This window comes from Leuciscus leuciscus (genome assembly GCF_965113295.1).
Source record: "Leuciscus leuciscus genome assembly, chromosome: 10".
NCBI classification, from domain to species: Eukaryota; Metazoa; Chordata; class Actinopteri; order Cypriniformes; family Leuciscidae; genus Leuciscus; species Leuciscus leuciscus.
Window position 1 is genome coordinate 11,246,822 of NC_138734.1, and position 15,348 is coordinate 11,262,169.

Sequence of the window (15,348 nt, forward strand, 5' to 3'; positions counted from 1 at the left end):
TGGAAATATCACAAATAGCCTATATAAAAACACAACACATAGGTAGACCTCTTACATTTTATGAAGGCACTTAAATCTTCTGGAGTGACTGGCTCTGGAAGTCCCTCCAGGAATTCCCTCAGCCATTGGCCTTCCAGCATTCAGGCTCAGGGCCATCTCCTCTGCATTTGTCAGAGGTGGTGGTGCAGGTCCTCCCCCCGTTTTGCGAGCCTCTGCCTTCTTTCTGTTGGCTGAGTAGTCAAATGAGAATGAACATTTAGACCCATGTCAAAAATGCTGCTGCACTGCTAGACACTGGATGCTATTTAGTTATTTATATGTCAAATGTTTGTAAAGTCAGGTAGACTACAACCATGATATGTTCAAGCCTCACCTGATTGAATTATGTTTTTATATTTCATTTTCAGCTGCTGCCATGTTCTTTTAATGCCTGCAGGATTGCACCTACATGAAAATTAAAATTAGGTTGAATAACATACTGTTCTTCCAGTTTCACCTCTGATATTATAACAGTTGGGCAAGTCACTTATATTACTAACTACAAATGACATCTTCAACAGTGTAATTAGATTAATGTAATAATGACTATCTCTAGGAAGTATTGGTCTACTTATTAGCCTACTAATTACTTTCTAAATCCCATATCAACCTCAACCACTTGAACAATACAAGGAGAGACAAAAAAACTGCACTTTTAATGCTTTCAAATAAACATTATACAATTGCATGAATTATTCTTGAAAAAATATATCTTTTAAAATTTGATGTTAAATCCACTATTGTTTTATACAGAATTGCTTAGTTTATGCAGCATTTAATGCAATTACATCAGATTTTACTTTAAATTACGGAGTAAATTAAATTACAGTTTTTAGATTACATAGAAATTAATTACACTCAACACTGTATAACAGTAATTCAAATGTAAACTTACGCATTGACTCGAGCAGCTATTTTCTCCCAAGCTAACTCTCTGTCCTTCGCCGCTGCAGCCTTGTTGCTTTTTTTTTAAAATATATGTTCGTACTCTCCATATGCTTGCATAAGCACATCCAGTTCTGCTGGTGAAAAATATGAAGACCTCTTTTTGTCTGGCGCTGTTGCCATGGTGACTCATAATATCTGCGCTCCATTGATAATGGCTTTTTATAGTTGTGGTGCACGCGCTTAACTCAGAGTCAGTCAACTCAGAGTTGATTGAACTAACTCATTTCAGCTGTTCTGTAACCGAAAACTCAGAGTTTCCCATCTCAGAGTAAGTCAACTCAGAGTTCAAGTTTTAACTCAGAGTTGGTTGAACCTCCTTATTGAAACAGGCCCCTGGGCAGCACACCCACACCCAAAAAAAAAAAAAATAATAATGTAAAAAAAAAATGCTATCATTTCGAGATTAAAGTCGAAATGTTTCGAGATTAAAGTCGAAATGTTTCGAGATTAAAGTCGAAATGTTTCGAGATTAAAGTCGAAATGTTTCGAGATTAAAGTCGAAATGTTTCGAGATTAAAGTCGAAATCTTTCGAGATTAAAGTCGAAATCTTTCGAGATTAAAGTCTTCCGTAGAAGTTGTGTGTGTGCTTGCCGTTATTTCACATTGCCGCACAGGCATTCATGCGTGTGCGTGTGTGTAAATACATGCTCTTGTGAAGTCGAACTGCCGTCTATAATAGACACCGTACGTTCTGGATACATTTTAAGTGCATCATTCTGTATCCAATCATTTGGCCGGATCCCGTGATTTCCTCAAATATAATAACCACTGGTGGTTGAGGAAAGATTCCCTGAAATGATTGTAAAGCGCTTTTAAGTGTAGGCCTACAGTAGACATATGAAAGCGCTATATAAATGCCTCATTCATTCATTCATTCATAAAGCTTGATATCTTGATCCAGTCTGACAGTATATTTTATAAAGTCCTATAGCCTAATGTCATGTTGTAGAATATCCCTTTGTTGAAAGCCCAGATAAAAGTAAAAAGCTATTATTTTGTATAGATCCAGTTCACACACACACACACACACACACACACGCACACGCATGAATGCCTGTGCGGCAATGTGAAATAACGGCAAGCACACACACAACTTCTACGGAAGACTTTATTCTCGAAAGATTTCGACTTTAATCTCGAAAGATTTCGACTTTAATCTCGAAACATTTCGACTTTAATCTCGAAACATTTCGACTTTAATCTCGAAACATTTCGACTTTAATCTCGAAATGATAGCATTTTTTTTTTTTTACATAATTTTTTTTTTTTTTTTTACGTAATTTTTTTTTTTTTTACGGATTTTTTTTTTTTTTTACGTTGCGGTTCAGGGCTTCCGTACTAATGGGCTAAATATGGTTAATATCTAAATATAACTTTATATAAATTTACAACAACATATTTCACTCGGTCTTTAGCTCTGAAGAAATATTAATAATCAATCATAACTTGTTATAATTGATTATAAATATTTGGATCAGTTAATATAATTAACTTAATGTAGTAAAATTAATATTACAATCAACCCACCTGTTCATCCCATGAACACTCAGCGTTAATTGTTTATTAATTCTAAGAAATATTCATTTCCGGGGGAGGGAAATGTCTTTCTTACTGTACAGTACTACTAAAAGCCTGTAGTCAAAATCTAAATCGTAAAGTAAACTTTGTTGCAAGCAGAGAATCAGAACCAGTGGTGTAGTCTACGTGATACGCAGGTATACGCCGTATACCCACTAGAAAAGGCCAAGGATTTGCGTATACCCACTTAAAAAAGCGTGAGGATACGTATCAACTTCGTTTTGTGTCAGAACTTTCACACTTTCATTCATAAATTCACCCCGTCTGTGTTTGCGAAGCGACGGATCGAATCGCGGAATCCAGTCACAAATGGAACTTGCTATATAAAGCAGAACGTCACGGATTTTGGCTATTTTTGAATGAATAAATCAAAAGTAGCTGCTGTACAATGAATCAAATCTCGATATGGACTAGTGTCTATGAATATTAAAGCTAAAAGAGATGCGCGTCTCTGGGAATGAGCGCTCAATGTGTGCTCCACTACACACACACAGTTGTCACTTGAAAGCGAAAAACAGTGTTTGAGATTCGTCGCAGCAGATTCAAGCAGCTGTGGTTATGTACTTGTGTTTGTGCTAGAAAAATATACAAGACATTTGTGAGAAAATATTCTACAAGTGTGCAACTCTCATTGGATGAATTCACATACTGATTTGCAGATGAGCAAAATTTCTCCGTGACTTCACATTTTTTGATGCGGGTGTGTAAATGCGTTTTGCACCATATTCACTGCAGCAACTGTAGCAAAAATGTGAGCGTATGAGTTTCTTAATTTGTGATTTGTAGAATAAGATTTGTGCACCTGCAATGAAGAATTTGAGAAGGTGTAACTGTTGTGTTGTGTTTGTGGAAGATAAAAAAAAAGTCTACAAGTTTCTTAAAACATTTCTCTCTGTGACTTCAAATTTACTGATACACATGTGTGGCTATTCTCTACAACTACAAATTCCACTGTCACAGGCGTTCAGTAGTTTTGCACCAAAAATACCTCCATATAAAACTGCCTGGGCCGTATATCTACCGGCTCCAGGTCTGTAGCCTCCCCATATAGCCACAAACAAACACCTGAATGAGGCTTTCCTCTTTTCTTTCAGAAAAACGGTATTATTTCTAAACTCACACGCTGCAGCTCACGCGCGCTCAGGGATTTCTATCGTAACACTCTTCAGTTATTCTTCCCTTTACAACTGCACTACACAAATGCGCAAGGGCGCCCTCCAGAGGTGAGTAGGCATGACTACAGTCTATTTTTGCCCTGGTTACACACACACACACACACACACATACACATATATATATATATATATATATTGTGGCAAGCAAGACGAGGCCGAGGGCCGTGGGAGAATATATATATACTTATATAAATTTCTTTTTGTTTTATATTTGTTTATTTATTTTATTAAAAACCTTTAAATGTTCACCGGTTCTCGCCTCCTTCTTCCCACAACATCTAACCTTGCTACACTGGTGCCGAAACCTGGGAGGTAAGAGGGATATGCTGTCAGAGAGCCCTTGCTGCTGAGGGGGATCGTGGTGCTGAAGAGGTCGGGCAGCAAAGCAGCGGAGACCACCAATGGCTGCCCGAGGCATTGGTGCTGGAGTGATTGAAGAACAGGTGGGATGGAGAGCTCGCTGCCATGCTCCTGGGTCAAGGAGGGGTGGCTGCCGTTCAAGAGGAAGTGGAGGAGTCGCTCCCATTTGCCGTGCAGGGGATGGGGGACTCGCTGCCGGCTGCCCTTGAACGGAGGAGCCATCGCCGTCCGCCAGGAGGCGGAGGATTATTATTATTTTTTGATAGAGGAGTCGTTAAGAAGGTTCAAGTTAAATTTCCACAAGGTATCCTTAGGTTTATTATCTAATCTTACTTACCCCTTTTCCACCAGCAAGAACCAGGTGCTAGTTCAGAGCCAGAGCTATTGCCAGTTCGGAGTTGGTTCGACAGACGAGCTTTCTAAGAACCGGTTTGCCTTTCCACAGGCCAGAGAGCAACCACAGAGCCAGATCTTACGTCACTGTATGCATCTCATGTTGCCCAGCAACGCTTGTTTGAGTTGGTTCGCCTTCTCGCAGGCCGATCAGCGCATTACATCAAAGCACTGCGAAAGCGATCCAAAAGCGCAAGGAGTCGTATGCTCTCCAAACACTCCCGCAGCTCCGATCGGTCCACACCGCTCCGATGCATCTCAGACAAGCCTTCCATCAACAATGGCGGTCGTTGTGTTACTATTGATGTTCATGGCTTTGCAAACCTACATCAGCATCCAAACACGGCGAATCATGCAGCTCGCCGTAACTTGCATAGACGGAGATTACAATCGAGCTGCTATTAGCTCGATTAGCTGCTATTTAAAAAATGACGGTCACAAGTTTCTGTTCGTCTTGTTGGTCACGGTAACCCCGCCCCCAGCCCCTGACGCAAGTGGTTCTTACTTCTAGACCAGCAATTTTTTGGTGCTACGTAAAAAACACTTTTCCTGGTTCAGAGCTGGTGCTTTGGGTGTCGAAAAACAAAGAACCGATTTGAAACTAGGCTCTGGCTCAGAATCAGCACCAGCACTGCCTGGGTGGAAAAGAGGTAACTGTTAGGTAGATTGGAGCATGATTACTGATATCTATTGTTCCGATGTCACAACCTTTCACCCTGGTTCTATCTCGATTAAACATGAGTTAATAATCTATCCTAGTGTAGATATAATATTGGGGAGAAAAATGTGTATAATCCTTAGCATTCGAATATAGGTTCCTCTATACATCAATTGAGCCAATATCATTCATCAATGTTTTAATTTTCTGATGGATTTAGGAAAAGTTGTTTTCTTGTTTAAGGAGTCAAATTCAGGCTGTAGATGTACATTTAAATCACCTCCACAAATCAATATACCCTGTGTTTCAGAAGCCGCAATCTGAAATCTTTTGAAAAGAGGTAACGGGCATACATGTTAAATAAATGAACAGATGTTCCATTCATCATTCCATGAACAAAAGTTAATGGCCCTCTTTGTCAACTTATTCATATTTGTATTGTGTTTTTTTTTTTTTTTTTTGATCTCTGAAATAATGAAAATACCACATGAATTCTGAATAAATATCCTTCCATTAAAAAAAACCTGTTGTTTTAATTAATAAACTGTAGATTACTTACGGTTATACTGACTGTCATATGCTTCTTCTTTGTTCAGTGCGGATATCTTTATCTTGGCATGTTACTCTGTCTTTGAAAATGAGCAAATTTCTCCTTTAGCATTGCACCTTACCAAATACAGTGAGCAGCCCACAGCAATAAAAGTTCAAAGTACAAAGTTTACTTGTAACATGTTCTATATGGCACAGTCAGGGGCACCTTTAGGTAACCAGAGGCCCCTGGGCTACAACTGCTTGACTTTAAAGGTGGGGTAAGTTGTTTTTGAAATATGCTTTTTGGAAGTTAGTCGGGCTGACACAACTACAAACGTGTAGCCAATCAGCAGTAGGGGTGTTTGATGGTGGAGGAGAGAGAATGATCAAGAGGGAGATTTGAACAGAAGAAAGACATAAGAATAGAAATGCAGAAATAGAGATGAGAGTGAGACACAATACAAAAGAGAAAAGCTAAGTAGAAATCACTAGAAAATAAAGGGTTATTTTTGGGCAAGAGCTTTAGGACCCGTGTTAATATTAGAAACGCTGTCCAGTGCTGGAGAGAGCTAAGTGGGAAGATTTGAAAATGCGGAGGTTGCTTTGATTTGGGTCCACACGTGAGTAACACTGGGTTTGAGTGTCATTGTGTGTCTGGAGCTTCTGTGCTGTCGGCAACTAACAACCAACTATTGTTTGTAATTACTATTGTGTACTGTATGTTAATTATGACCGCCGCTAGCGTAGCTAGCGAAAGCGGTCATATAGGGATGGCTAGTGTGACGTCACGACATCACTTCCGTGTCCAAGCCGCTGCGTCTAATGTAAACACAATGGCAGTAGCTAAGGAACCGGTCACTTTTTTTACGGTGACATCGTATTTTGCGGACACCCCAAAGTCCGTGAAAAAGGGTTTGAACTCGTACAACTCCAACAGAGTTGTAAATGTTAGTGTGCTGGCAGGTGGAAGTCTGAAAGGGAAAGTACAGGCTTCAATGAAAAGTAAAGTTTACGAGGTTGAGGTGAGGTCCCGACTCTTGAGTGACTCGTCAAATGGCACAAATTTCTATGACTTTTGTTGTTTTATATGAGCATAAAACAAATTGTTAATCAAACATTAAGCTGTCGCCCTTTACCATAAAAAGATTGTACATTTGTCACGGTTCAAACGTTACAAGTTTTTAGTAGCTACCGTTACCTCGCTAACATAAGGCTGTCGGCCACCAAGCTAACTTTACTGTACAAGTGTAACGTTAACTATTGTACTTAGCTATGTTAGAATAAGTACCTATGGTTTGTTGACAACTTAAAACTCTGGAAAAGTATTGCTCGCCCAATACAGATTAGACGTTACCTAACTAGTTGTTGGCTCCACCTAGTGCAACACAAAGATAAGAAAAACCTTTATTGATCTCACAATTCACTTGTTACATTCAGCTCTCAAGAAAACACTCAGGGTGTGCAGAATAGACAGGAAACGAACAATTAAATAGTAAATATAGGAGGTATCTTATACAGTGACTACCAGACTTCAGGGGGCAAAAAGTATAAACAATAAAAAAATAAACATACTATAATAAAAAAAAGTTAGCAGTGCAGGCTTACAGAGTGCACTACAAAGCTTTGCCTCTTAGCATTGTTAAGAGTTTTTTGTGAGGGTTAGCAAAGTTGATTTCACTCAGGTACACGTTGAGGGACAGGAAGTGAAGGCAAGTTCTTGCTCTTGTGCCATCGGGAGGTCCAAGTGCCACCATGTTGCAGCCCTCCTCATTTGGGCTGAGAAGAACTTCACCCGCACGGATGTCGAGTGTATGTGGAAGAGGCCCACGACACCCAAAACAGAGCAAATCACGGCCAAGAAAGTGTCTGTGATTGCACCTTCCACATCACAAGGTTAGTTCTTCGAGTAACTTGGAAATATCTGTCATGCTTTCTGTTTTGTTATCATTGGAAAAACAATGACCATATGTTTTCTTTTCATAGTAAAATCTAAGCCTGGGTTAGATAGCAGTTACCATCATATCCTTTATGCTATTTTTTCAGCTGGAATTAAACGCCCTGTCACCCCGGAGGACAGAGAATGGGCATCGTCATCTCTGGCACAGCTTGACCGTTTTACAGGTCTGGGTTGGATATTAGCTCCAGAACCTCCTGCACTGCCTCAGGTTTGACTTGTGTTTTGTTGTTTCATGTCCTGCTTTATCAGAAACTTCACATGTACACAACATTAAATCAGTTACAAAGATTGACGATATCCCTAGTAAGATGGTAAATTTAGTTTGACATATCCACAGATTTAAATTGCAAATCAGACATAAACCTGTTCAGACTTTAATTTTAACTTTATTCAAACCGCGCATTTCGTACACAAGGCAACTCAATATATGTATGTCTGTGAACAATGTTGACATGAAGGGATCTAATTGTTGTTATTCTGATTCAATGATATTTGTTGGGACAGACTTTTGACCCCTGCCATCACGTCAAAACTTTTGATGGGATATTGGCCAACTCCGGGTATTGTGAGGACAAAGCTCAACATCTCCTTTCATCCCTTGCTGTGAGCCCACAACAAAAGGAAGCCATCGAGAGGGCCACAGTTGGGCAAACTCAGAATGACTTATGGTAATAATACATACAAGGATCGATTGATTTCATGTGTACTAAAAGTCATTAGTGACTGTGAGGTTAACTGTTGTGTGTTTCTTTATAACAGGATGGCATATCGCAAGAAGAGAGTTACAGCCAGCAACTTTGGTCTTGTGTTGGCGGCAGTGAAGAGGAACTCTTACCCTCCTTCATTATTCAAAACGCTGCTTGGTCATTACAACTTCAAGCAAGGAGCTCATGTAAGTGATGGACACAAAGTTCTTTTAACCCTTGGGTACTGTAATAAAACATATCCTTTAGTTATATTTGTTATATGCTATCACACTCCTGGATCTTCCAAAGACTTGTGAAAACATCTGCTTTGGCACATTACTTTTTCTGCAGCATCAAATTTTAAGTAATACTCCCCAGCAACTCCCATTATAACCACAATTTTTCATTCAACCATGACACTGCAGTGAAATCACATATGAAAGGCATTCACAAGGTTAAAATCCATTATTTAAAAACAAAAAAATAATTGTTTTGATCAGGTCTGAGCTTGATGAATAGTGTTTGGGGAAAAAAGGTTGATCAAATTTTTTTATCAGAGGTTTTTTCAGCTGTAATGGTTGTGGCTTTTAAACAGCCAAAACTAGGTTTGAAAGGGTTGTAAATTTGCCCACAGTGTATTTTAGACCGTTTACATTATTTTTTATCACATATTCAAAATTTATGTACAATTAAGTTTCTTCACCAAAAATGTTTTTACTCTCAAATACATTGAAGGTTATTGTCAATTAGTTCTACATATCACCCTTTGGTGGCAGAAAAAACCCACATAGAGACCCTAGGGTAATTTTTAAATCAAACAAGTGTAAACAAAGATTGTACTACAAGGGTTGGGCTGATATTTCTTTCCTTCTCTCCCTTTATAAAGCACCTTGTGATGCCATTGTGTATGAAATTCCCTTTCAACCCCCAGGCTTGTGATTGGGGAATCGTTCATGAGCCAAAGGCTAAAGAAGAGTACATGAAGCGCACTGGTGTGACCATCCAGGAGAGCGGAGTGTTTCTCTCTGACAGTGGCCTGCTTGGTGGCTCTCCAGATGGGACAGTATCTGCTGACTGCATCATTGAGGTGAAATGTCCTTATGCAGCCAGAAACAAGACCATAATTCAGGCAGCAGAGGCAAAGGACTTTTATCTCAAACTGGATGAAGTTACTGGCCTACTGAAAATGAAGCCGACTCACAACTACTGGCATCAAATTCAGGGCAACCTGTACCTTACGGGAGCTGGCACATGCCACCTGGTGGTATGGACTCCGCTGGATGTTGTAATTCTGTTCATCCATAAAGATCCAGCTTGGGCAAACAACATTAGTGTTTTAGAAAAATTTTATAAGGACATTTTCCTGCCCCATATTCTCTCCGATATTAAATGATTAACCCTGCATTTGTTTACATGTTCTAAATAGGGATGTCAGGATTCAAATATATATAAAAAAGTAATATAATAAAAAGTAAACTTATAAATAGGCAGTAGAATATCATTATTATTATTATTATTATTATCATTATTAGCAATACCTATACCTACCTAGCTAGCTATAAGAAAGCAGATTTATGTGGATGTTTTTGAAAGATCTATGTCTTTCCATGTGCTTACACGGTTCATGTCCATTTTTACGTGACAAACGCGGCTGCACATGATCCTTTTTTTTTTTAACTCTTCCTTTGGCCGCTATGAAAATAAGATTTTCACATTTAACTTATGAACCTGCCATTGACTTCATGCGTTTGAGTGGATTTATGGACCGCGGTTATTGTAAAAATCAGTTAATCTTGACATTCCTAGTTCTAAAGCATTATTTTCAGTTTGAATGTTGTAGCCTCTCCCAATTTGTATATATCAATATCTGTGCATTTGTACCAGTTAAAATGATGTTTGTGTGTTTTGTTGTTTTATTTATTCTAAAAAAGAAAAAGAAAAGCAGTAACATGCAGTTCAAATAAATTGAGTGGGAGCAACATAATCAGTGTGAAGACTTTTTAATTGTCTTGTTCAGCTTCAGTTGCATCCAGGCTGTCAAACGGAACAAAATTATTCATTCAGCTTATGGAGGATCAAACACAGTTGTGTTGATAATATGTATAACAAACCTTTAAAAAAATATAACATTTAACATGTGAGTTTAGGAAAATTGATTAGCAAGTAAAAAACAACATTGATACAGTTCATATGGAATACAGTTAAAGAAAAATTCAATGCTGATGATGGCATTGTGGCAAACAGTGAGAGGAAATTCATGCTATTTCACGGAGGATGGGTGTCTGTAAATTTGTGAGAGAAACACACACTTTCAGTATCTTGTTTGCATGCTTTTTATACTGGTACGGAATGTATGACAAAATGTGAAATGTTTTCAGGCGCTGAATAGAACGCTCCACATGAACTCTTGCACTGGCAATAAGTCTGTTGTGGTTGATTTCCTCCATTGTGAACTGTCCGTTGACAAGGAATGTTGGGATGTTCAGTGAAACACCTGCAGGTAAAATGTCACGAATAGTGAAGCCCTTGTCAGCCATCACCATGTCACCTGCTTCTAGCTGTTGAAGTACTCCGCAGTCTGCTGTTATTGCTTTGTCCGATGTGCTTCCACCATACAGGTCACTGGCGAAGGTAATGAATCCATTAGGTGCCACACCAATCAGAGCCTTAAGCGTGGTACCTCCTTTGTAATGACTGTACAGATGACTTTGGGTGTCCAAACTTTCTGTGTTGGACACAGGTACTTCAGTACAGTCGAGCACAATCCGACAATTGGGAAATGGTTGGAAGCAATGTGGCAGGGAGGTTTGGTTCTTGAATCTGGAAGGAATTTTGTTTTCCATCATGCCGACATACAAAATGTCATACAGGGCACTGGAGATGGTGATAAAGATGTTGGTGACTGTGGCCCGGCAGCAGTTAAACCTCACAGAAAGGTCAACAAGACCACAATTCAGTCGGAGTTTCATCAAAGTCAAGAGCAGCTGATCGATTAAGGGCATTTTTTGGACGTTCCAATCAAAGTGATACTGGAGATCAAATTTGGAAAGAAGGGTCTCCAAAAATAAGACTGTGGCAGCATCTGGCAAGCCAGTGTAATAGTTGACTATGTCTGGGTGGGAGGATATTTGACTAAATGAAAATGTTTGTTTTTGTTTCTCCAATTCTTTCTTCAGTTTGTCATTTTCTTTTCTGAGCATCTTATTCTCAATTTCAAGCACCAAAACACTTGAACTACTTGGGGTCTTCTGAGCAGTGTCAAGGTGACTTGGGCCTGGTTCAGCTCCTCCTTCGTCCTCTACAGTCGCCGGGAGCATTTTCTTTTGCCGTTTGGTCGGCTGGCTGATGTGAGGAAAAGCCTTTCCCTCATTCCAGGCAAACCGTGTGGGCCCCGCTGCTTTGCCATGTGGAAAATGCCATCCACAGACCCTTGAGTTGTAGTTAGGTGTGAAATCTTTACGCCTGGATAAAAGAAAAAAACATTACATAAAGAACTCTGTGGCGATAAACAAAAAGAAGTAGGTTCTGCCAGTGCAGAACCCTTGTCCCTCTCACCCCTGTTCCACAAAAGCAACACAATTTGGCAACTGTATATACATAAATAGTGACTTTTATATTGTTAATGGCTTCATTCTCAAAAATGTAAATACTGACTTTATTCTGGTAAATTGTCACGTAAATCTAAAAAAAGGACTTGTAAACGACTTAATTCTGTAAAATATTACGTATATCTCGTAATTAATCTCGTTCATTCTTGTAAAATGTTTGTTTTTTGTAAAAAAGTTTAATATCTTACAATATGACTTTTCATAAATAACTAGCTAGTTGATTCTCATAAATAACGACTTTAAACTCAGTCACATTAAACTAGTAAATGGCAACTTTATTCCCGTAAATAATGACTTTAATCTCGATTATTTTATGTGGCCCCACTCCATCGTTAACAGCAACAGGTAACGTTATCTCGGCTAACGTTTAGCGCAAATACTGGCGCTAGCCCGCACTTAAATGTATTTTTCATGGTTAGATATCCAGCTTACCGTATCAGTTTAAGCCATCTCCTCTTCTCGTTGTCATCCAAAGGAAAGCGGTAGTAACTAATCGTTTTATTGACATCATTTCTGTTGTTACAACTTGGGACACAGCACTGCACCATTCTAGCCCAATTCGGTTTGGACACGGAAGTGACGTATTTGGCTACGATGACGTAGGCACTAGCCATCCCTATAGGGATTGTCAAAGTTTTTTTTTTTTTTTTTTTCGTCACCTTACTGAATTTTTCGTCAACGATACCAGGGACACCGAAGCACCGGGGAACATGAAATTTGGTGGGCATGTAGCCCCACTAGACTTCTAAGGAAAAATTTCGTTTGGTCCCCGGGGGCCACTCCCCCCCCGCGCTGGGCCCCCCCAAACCCCAAAAAATGCAGTTTTTCCTAAATAACTACCTGAACCGTGGCACCGAGGATGAAGAAATTTTTATGGTATGTTGGTCTACTAGACTTTTACGGAAAAATTTCGTTTGGTCCCCGGGGGCCACTTCCCCCCCCGCGCTGGGGCCCCCTTAAATTTTTCGTCAACGATACCAGGGACACCGAAACACCGGGGAACATGAAATTTGGTGGGCATGTAGCCCCACTAGACTTCTAAGGAAAAATTTCGTTTGGTCCCCGGGGGCCACTCCCCCCCCGCGCTGGGCCCCCCCAAACCCAAAAAAATTCAGTTTTTCCTAAATAACTACCTGAACCGTGGCACCGAGGATGAAGAAATTTTTATGGTATGTTGGTCTACTAGACTTTTACGGAAAAATTTCGTTTGGTCCCTGGGGGCCACTTCCCCCCCCGCGCTGGGGCCCCCGTAAATTTTTCGTCAACGATACCAGGGACACCGAAACACCGGGGAACATGAAATTTGGTGGGCATGTAGCCCCACTAGACTTCTAAGGAAAAATTTCGTTTGGTCCCCGGGGGCCACTCCCCCCCCGCGCTGGGCCCCCCCAAACCCCCAAAAATTCAGTTTTTCCTAAATAACTACCTGAACCGTGGCACCGAGGATGAAGAAATTTTTATGGTAGGTTGGTCTACTAGACTTTTACGGAAAAATTTCGTTTGGTCCCCGGAGGCCACTTCCCCCCCCGCGCTGGGGCCCCCGTAAATTTTTCGTCAACGATACCAGGGACACCGAAACACCGGGGAACATGAAATTTGGTGGGCATGTAGCCCCACTAGACTTCTAAGGAAAAATTTCGTTTGGTCCCCGGGGGCCACTCCCCCCCCCCCCCGCGCTGGGCCCCCCCAAACCCCAAAAAATGCAGTTTTTCCTAAATACCTGAACCGTGGCACCGAGGATGAAGAAATTTTTGTGGTATGTTGGTCTACTAGACTTTTACGGAAAAATTTCATTTGGTCCCCGGGGGCCACTTCCCCCCCCCCCGCGCTGGGGCCCCCGTAAATTTTTCGTCAACCATACCAGGGACACCGAAACACGGGGGAACATGAAATTTGGTGGGCATGTAGCCCCACTAGACTTCTACGGAAAAATTTTGTTTGGTCCCCGGGGGCCACTCCCCCCCCGCGCTGGGCCCCCCCAAAACCAAAAAAATTCAGTTTTTCTAAATAACTACCTGAACCGTGGCACCGAGAATGAAGACATTTTTATGGTATGTTGGTCTACTAGACTTTTACGGAAAAATTTCGTTTGGTCCCCGGGGGCCACTTCCCCCCCCGCGCTGGGGCCCCCGTAAATTTTTCGTCAACGATACCAGGGACACCGAAGCACCGGGGAACATGAAATTTGGTGAGCATGTAGCCCCACTACACTTCTACGGAAAAATTTCGTTTGGTCCCCGGGGGCCACTCCCCCCCCGCGCTGGGCCCCCCCAAACCCAAAAAAATTCAGTTTTTCCTAAATAACTACCTGAACCGTGGCACCGAGGATGAAGAAATTTTTATGGTATGTTGGTCTACTAGACTTTTACGGAAAAATTTCGTTTGGTCCCCGGGGGCCACTTCCCCCCCCTGCGCTGGGGCCCCCGGAAATTTTTCGTCAACGATACCAGGGACACCGAAACACCGGGGAACATGAAATTTGGTGGGCATGTAGCCCCACTAGACTTCTACGGAAAAATTTCGTTGGCCCCGGGGGCCACTCGCCACATACATACACGCACAGACACACACACACACACACACACACAGACACACACATACACAAACACACACACATACACACACACACACACACACACACACAGACAGACATGCACATACTATTACTTTTTTTAGGTATATACATAAACACGCAATACAGCCAAATTACTCCACGTCATTTATTTTTGTGGAAAGCCAGTGCAGGCCTGAGCGGCGGTCATATTTTGTACCGCGATGCGGTACATCTAGTTTTTTGTGCTTTTCTTAGTTTCTGCATGTGCTAATTTTTATTTGGTAAAATGTAATATTCTGTTTGAGTTTTATTAAAATTAACCACATTGGTCATCCAGTATCATGCATTTAGATCATGATAACCACAAAAAAAAAAAAAAACACACAAAAAAACAGGCATAGCCTATAGCACCTCACTATCATGGCAAAATGTAACTTTATGGTTTCTATGGTATTTGTATAAAAAACAGTAGACTAAATACCATTGGCGGCTGGTGAAAAATATCTTAGGTGGGGCTGTGTCACATTCAGTCAGTTTCAATAGTCTGGTAACCATGGGAGTCTTTTAGCGTAGTGGCTTTTAGCGGGGTTGTGGAATGCTCTTCCTCAAGACATCCGTCAAACATCCACCCTTCTCTCCTTCAAAAACACATTTTTATCTGAATATTACTCTTCAGCTCACAGTCTGTAAATTCTAACTTGTTGTTGATATGCTATTTGTTTGAATTCCTCTTTAACCTAACTTTGTAAGTGACCTCTGGATATTAGGCCTACTTTATGCCCTTGGTATGTGTACTGTGCTTTGATGTTGATGTTTATTTTTGTTCTATTACTTAACTCAGTCCCAGTGGTTCTCAAACG

General features: G+C 40.7%; 2 protein-coding genes across 3 annotated transcripts; one reads left to right on the forward strand and one right to left on the reverse strand.

Moving 5' to 3' along the window:
- Positions 1-6,452: 6,452 nt before the first annotated feature.
- Positions 6,453-10,163, forward strand: LOC309507731 (uncharacterized protein). 2 transcript variants are annotated; one of them, XM_082182077.1, is made up of 5 exons: positions 6,453-7,576; positions 7,727-7,848; positions 8,145-8,308; positions 8,400-8,532; positions 9,213-10,163. In XM_082182077.1, exons 1-5 carry the CDS (start codon positions 7,495-7,497, stop codon positions 9,717-9,719), a joined length of 1,008 nt encoding a protein of 335 aa, XP_082038203.1. In that variant the 5' UTR covers positions 6,453-7,494; the 3' UTR covers positions 9,720-10,163. The 2 variants fall into 2 exon arrangements, with proteins under 2 accessions (XP_082038203.1, XP_082038204.1); XM_082182078.1 differs by having other exon boundaries at positions 9,258-10,163.
- A 147-nt stretch (positions 10,164-10,310) lies between these two features.
- Positions 10,311-12,550, reverse strand: LOC309507730 (uncharacterized protein). The gene is made up of 2 exons (XM_082182076.1): positions 12,367-12,550; positions 10,311-11,788 (listed from the first exon to the last, which is right to left on the reverse strand). The coding sequence occupies exons 1-2, from the start codon at positions 12,546-12,548 to the stop codon at positions 10,582-10,584; spliced, it is 1,389 nt and encodes a 462-aa protein (XP_082038202.1). The 5' UTR covers positions 12,549-12,550; the 3' UTR covers positions 10,311-10,581.
- Between the last annotated feature and the right edge of the window lie 2,798 nt (positions 12,551-15,348).

Bases quoted from the DNA above. Each gene is read 5' to 3' on its own strand.
- LOC309507730 (XM_082182076.1), bottom strand. From the start codon at position 12,548: ATGGCTAGTGCCTACGTCATCGTAGCCAAATACGTCACTTCCGTGTCC. The intron at 11,789-12,366 runs GTAAGCTGGATA...TCTTTTATCCAG, and splicing joins AGATGGCTTAAACTGATACG to GCGTAAAGATTTCACACCTA.
- LOC309507731 (XM_082182077.1), top strand. From the start codon at position 7,495: ATGTGGAAGAGGCCCACGACACCCAAAACAGAGCAAATCACGGCCAAG. The intron at 7,849-8,144 runs GTTTGACTTGTG...TTGTTGGGACAG, and splicing joins AACCTCCTGCACTGCCTCAG to ACTTTTGACCCCTGCCATCA. The intron at 8,309-8,399 runs GTAATAATACAT...TCTTTATAACAG, and splicing joins CAAACTCAGAATGACTTATG to GATGGCATATCGCAAGAAGA.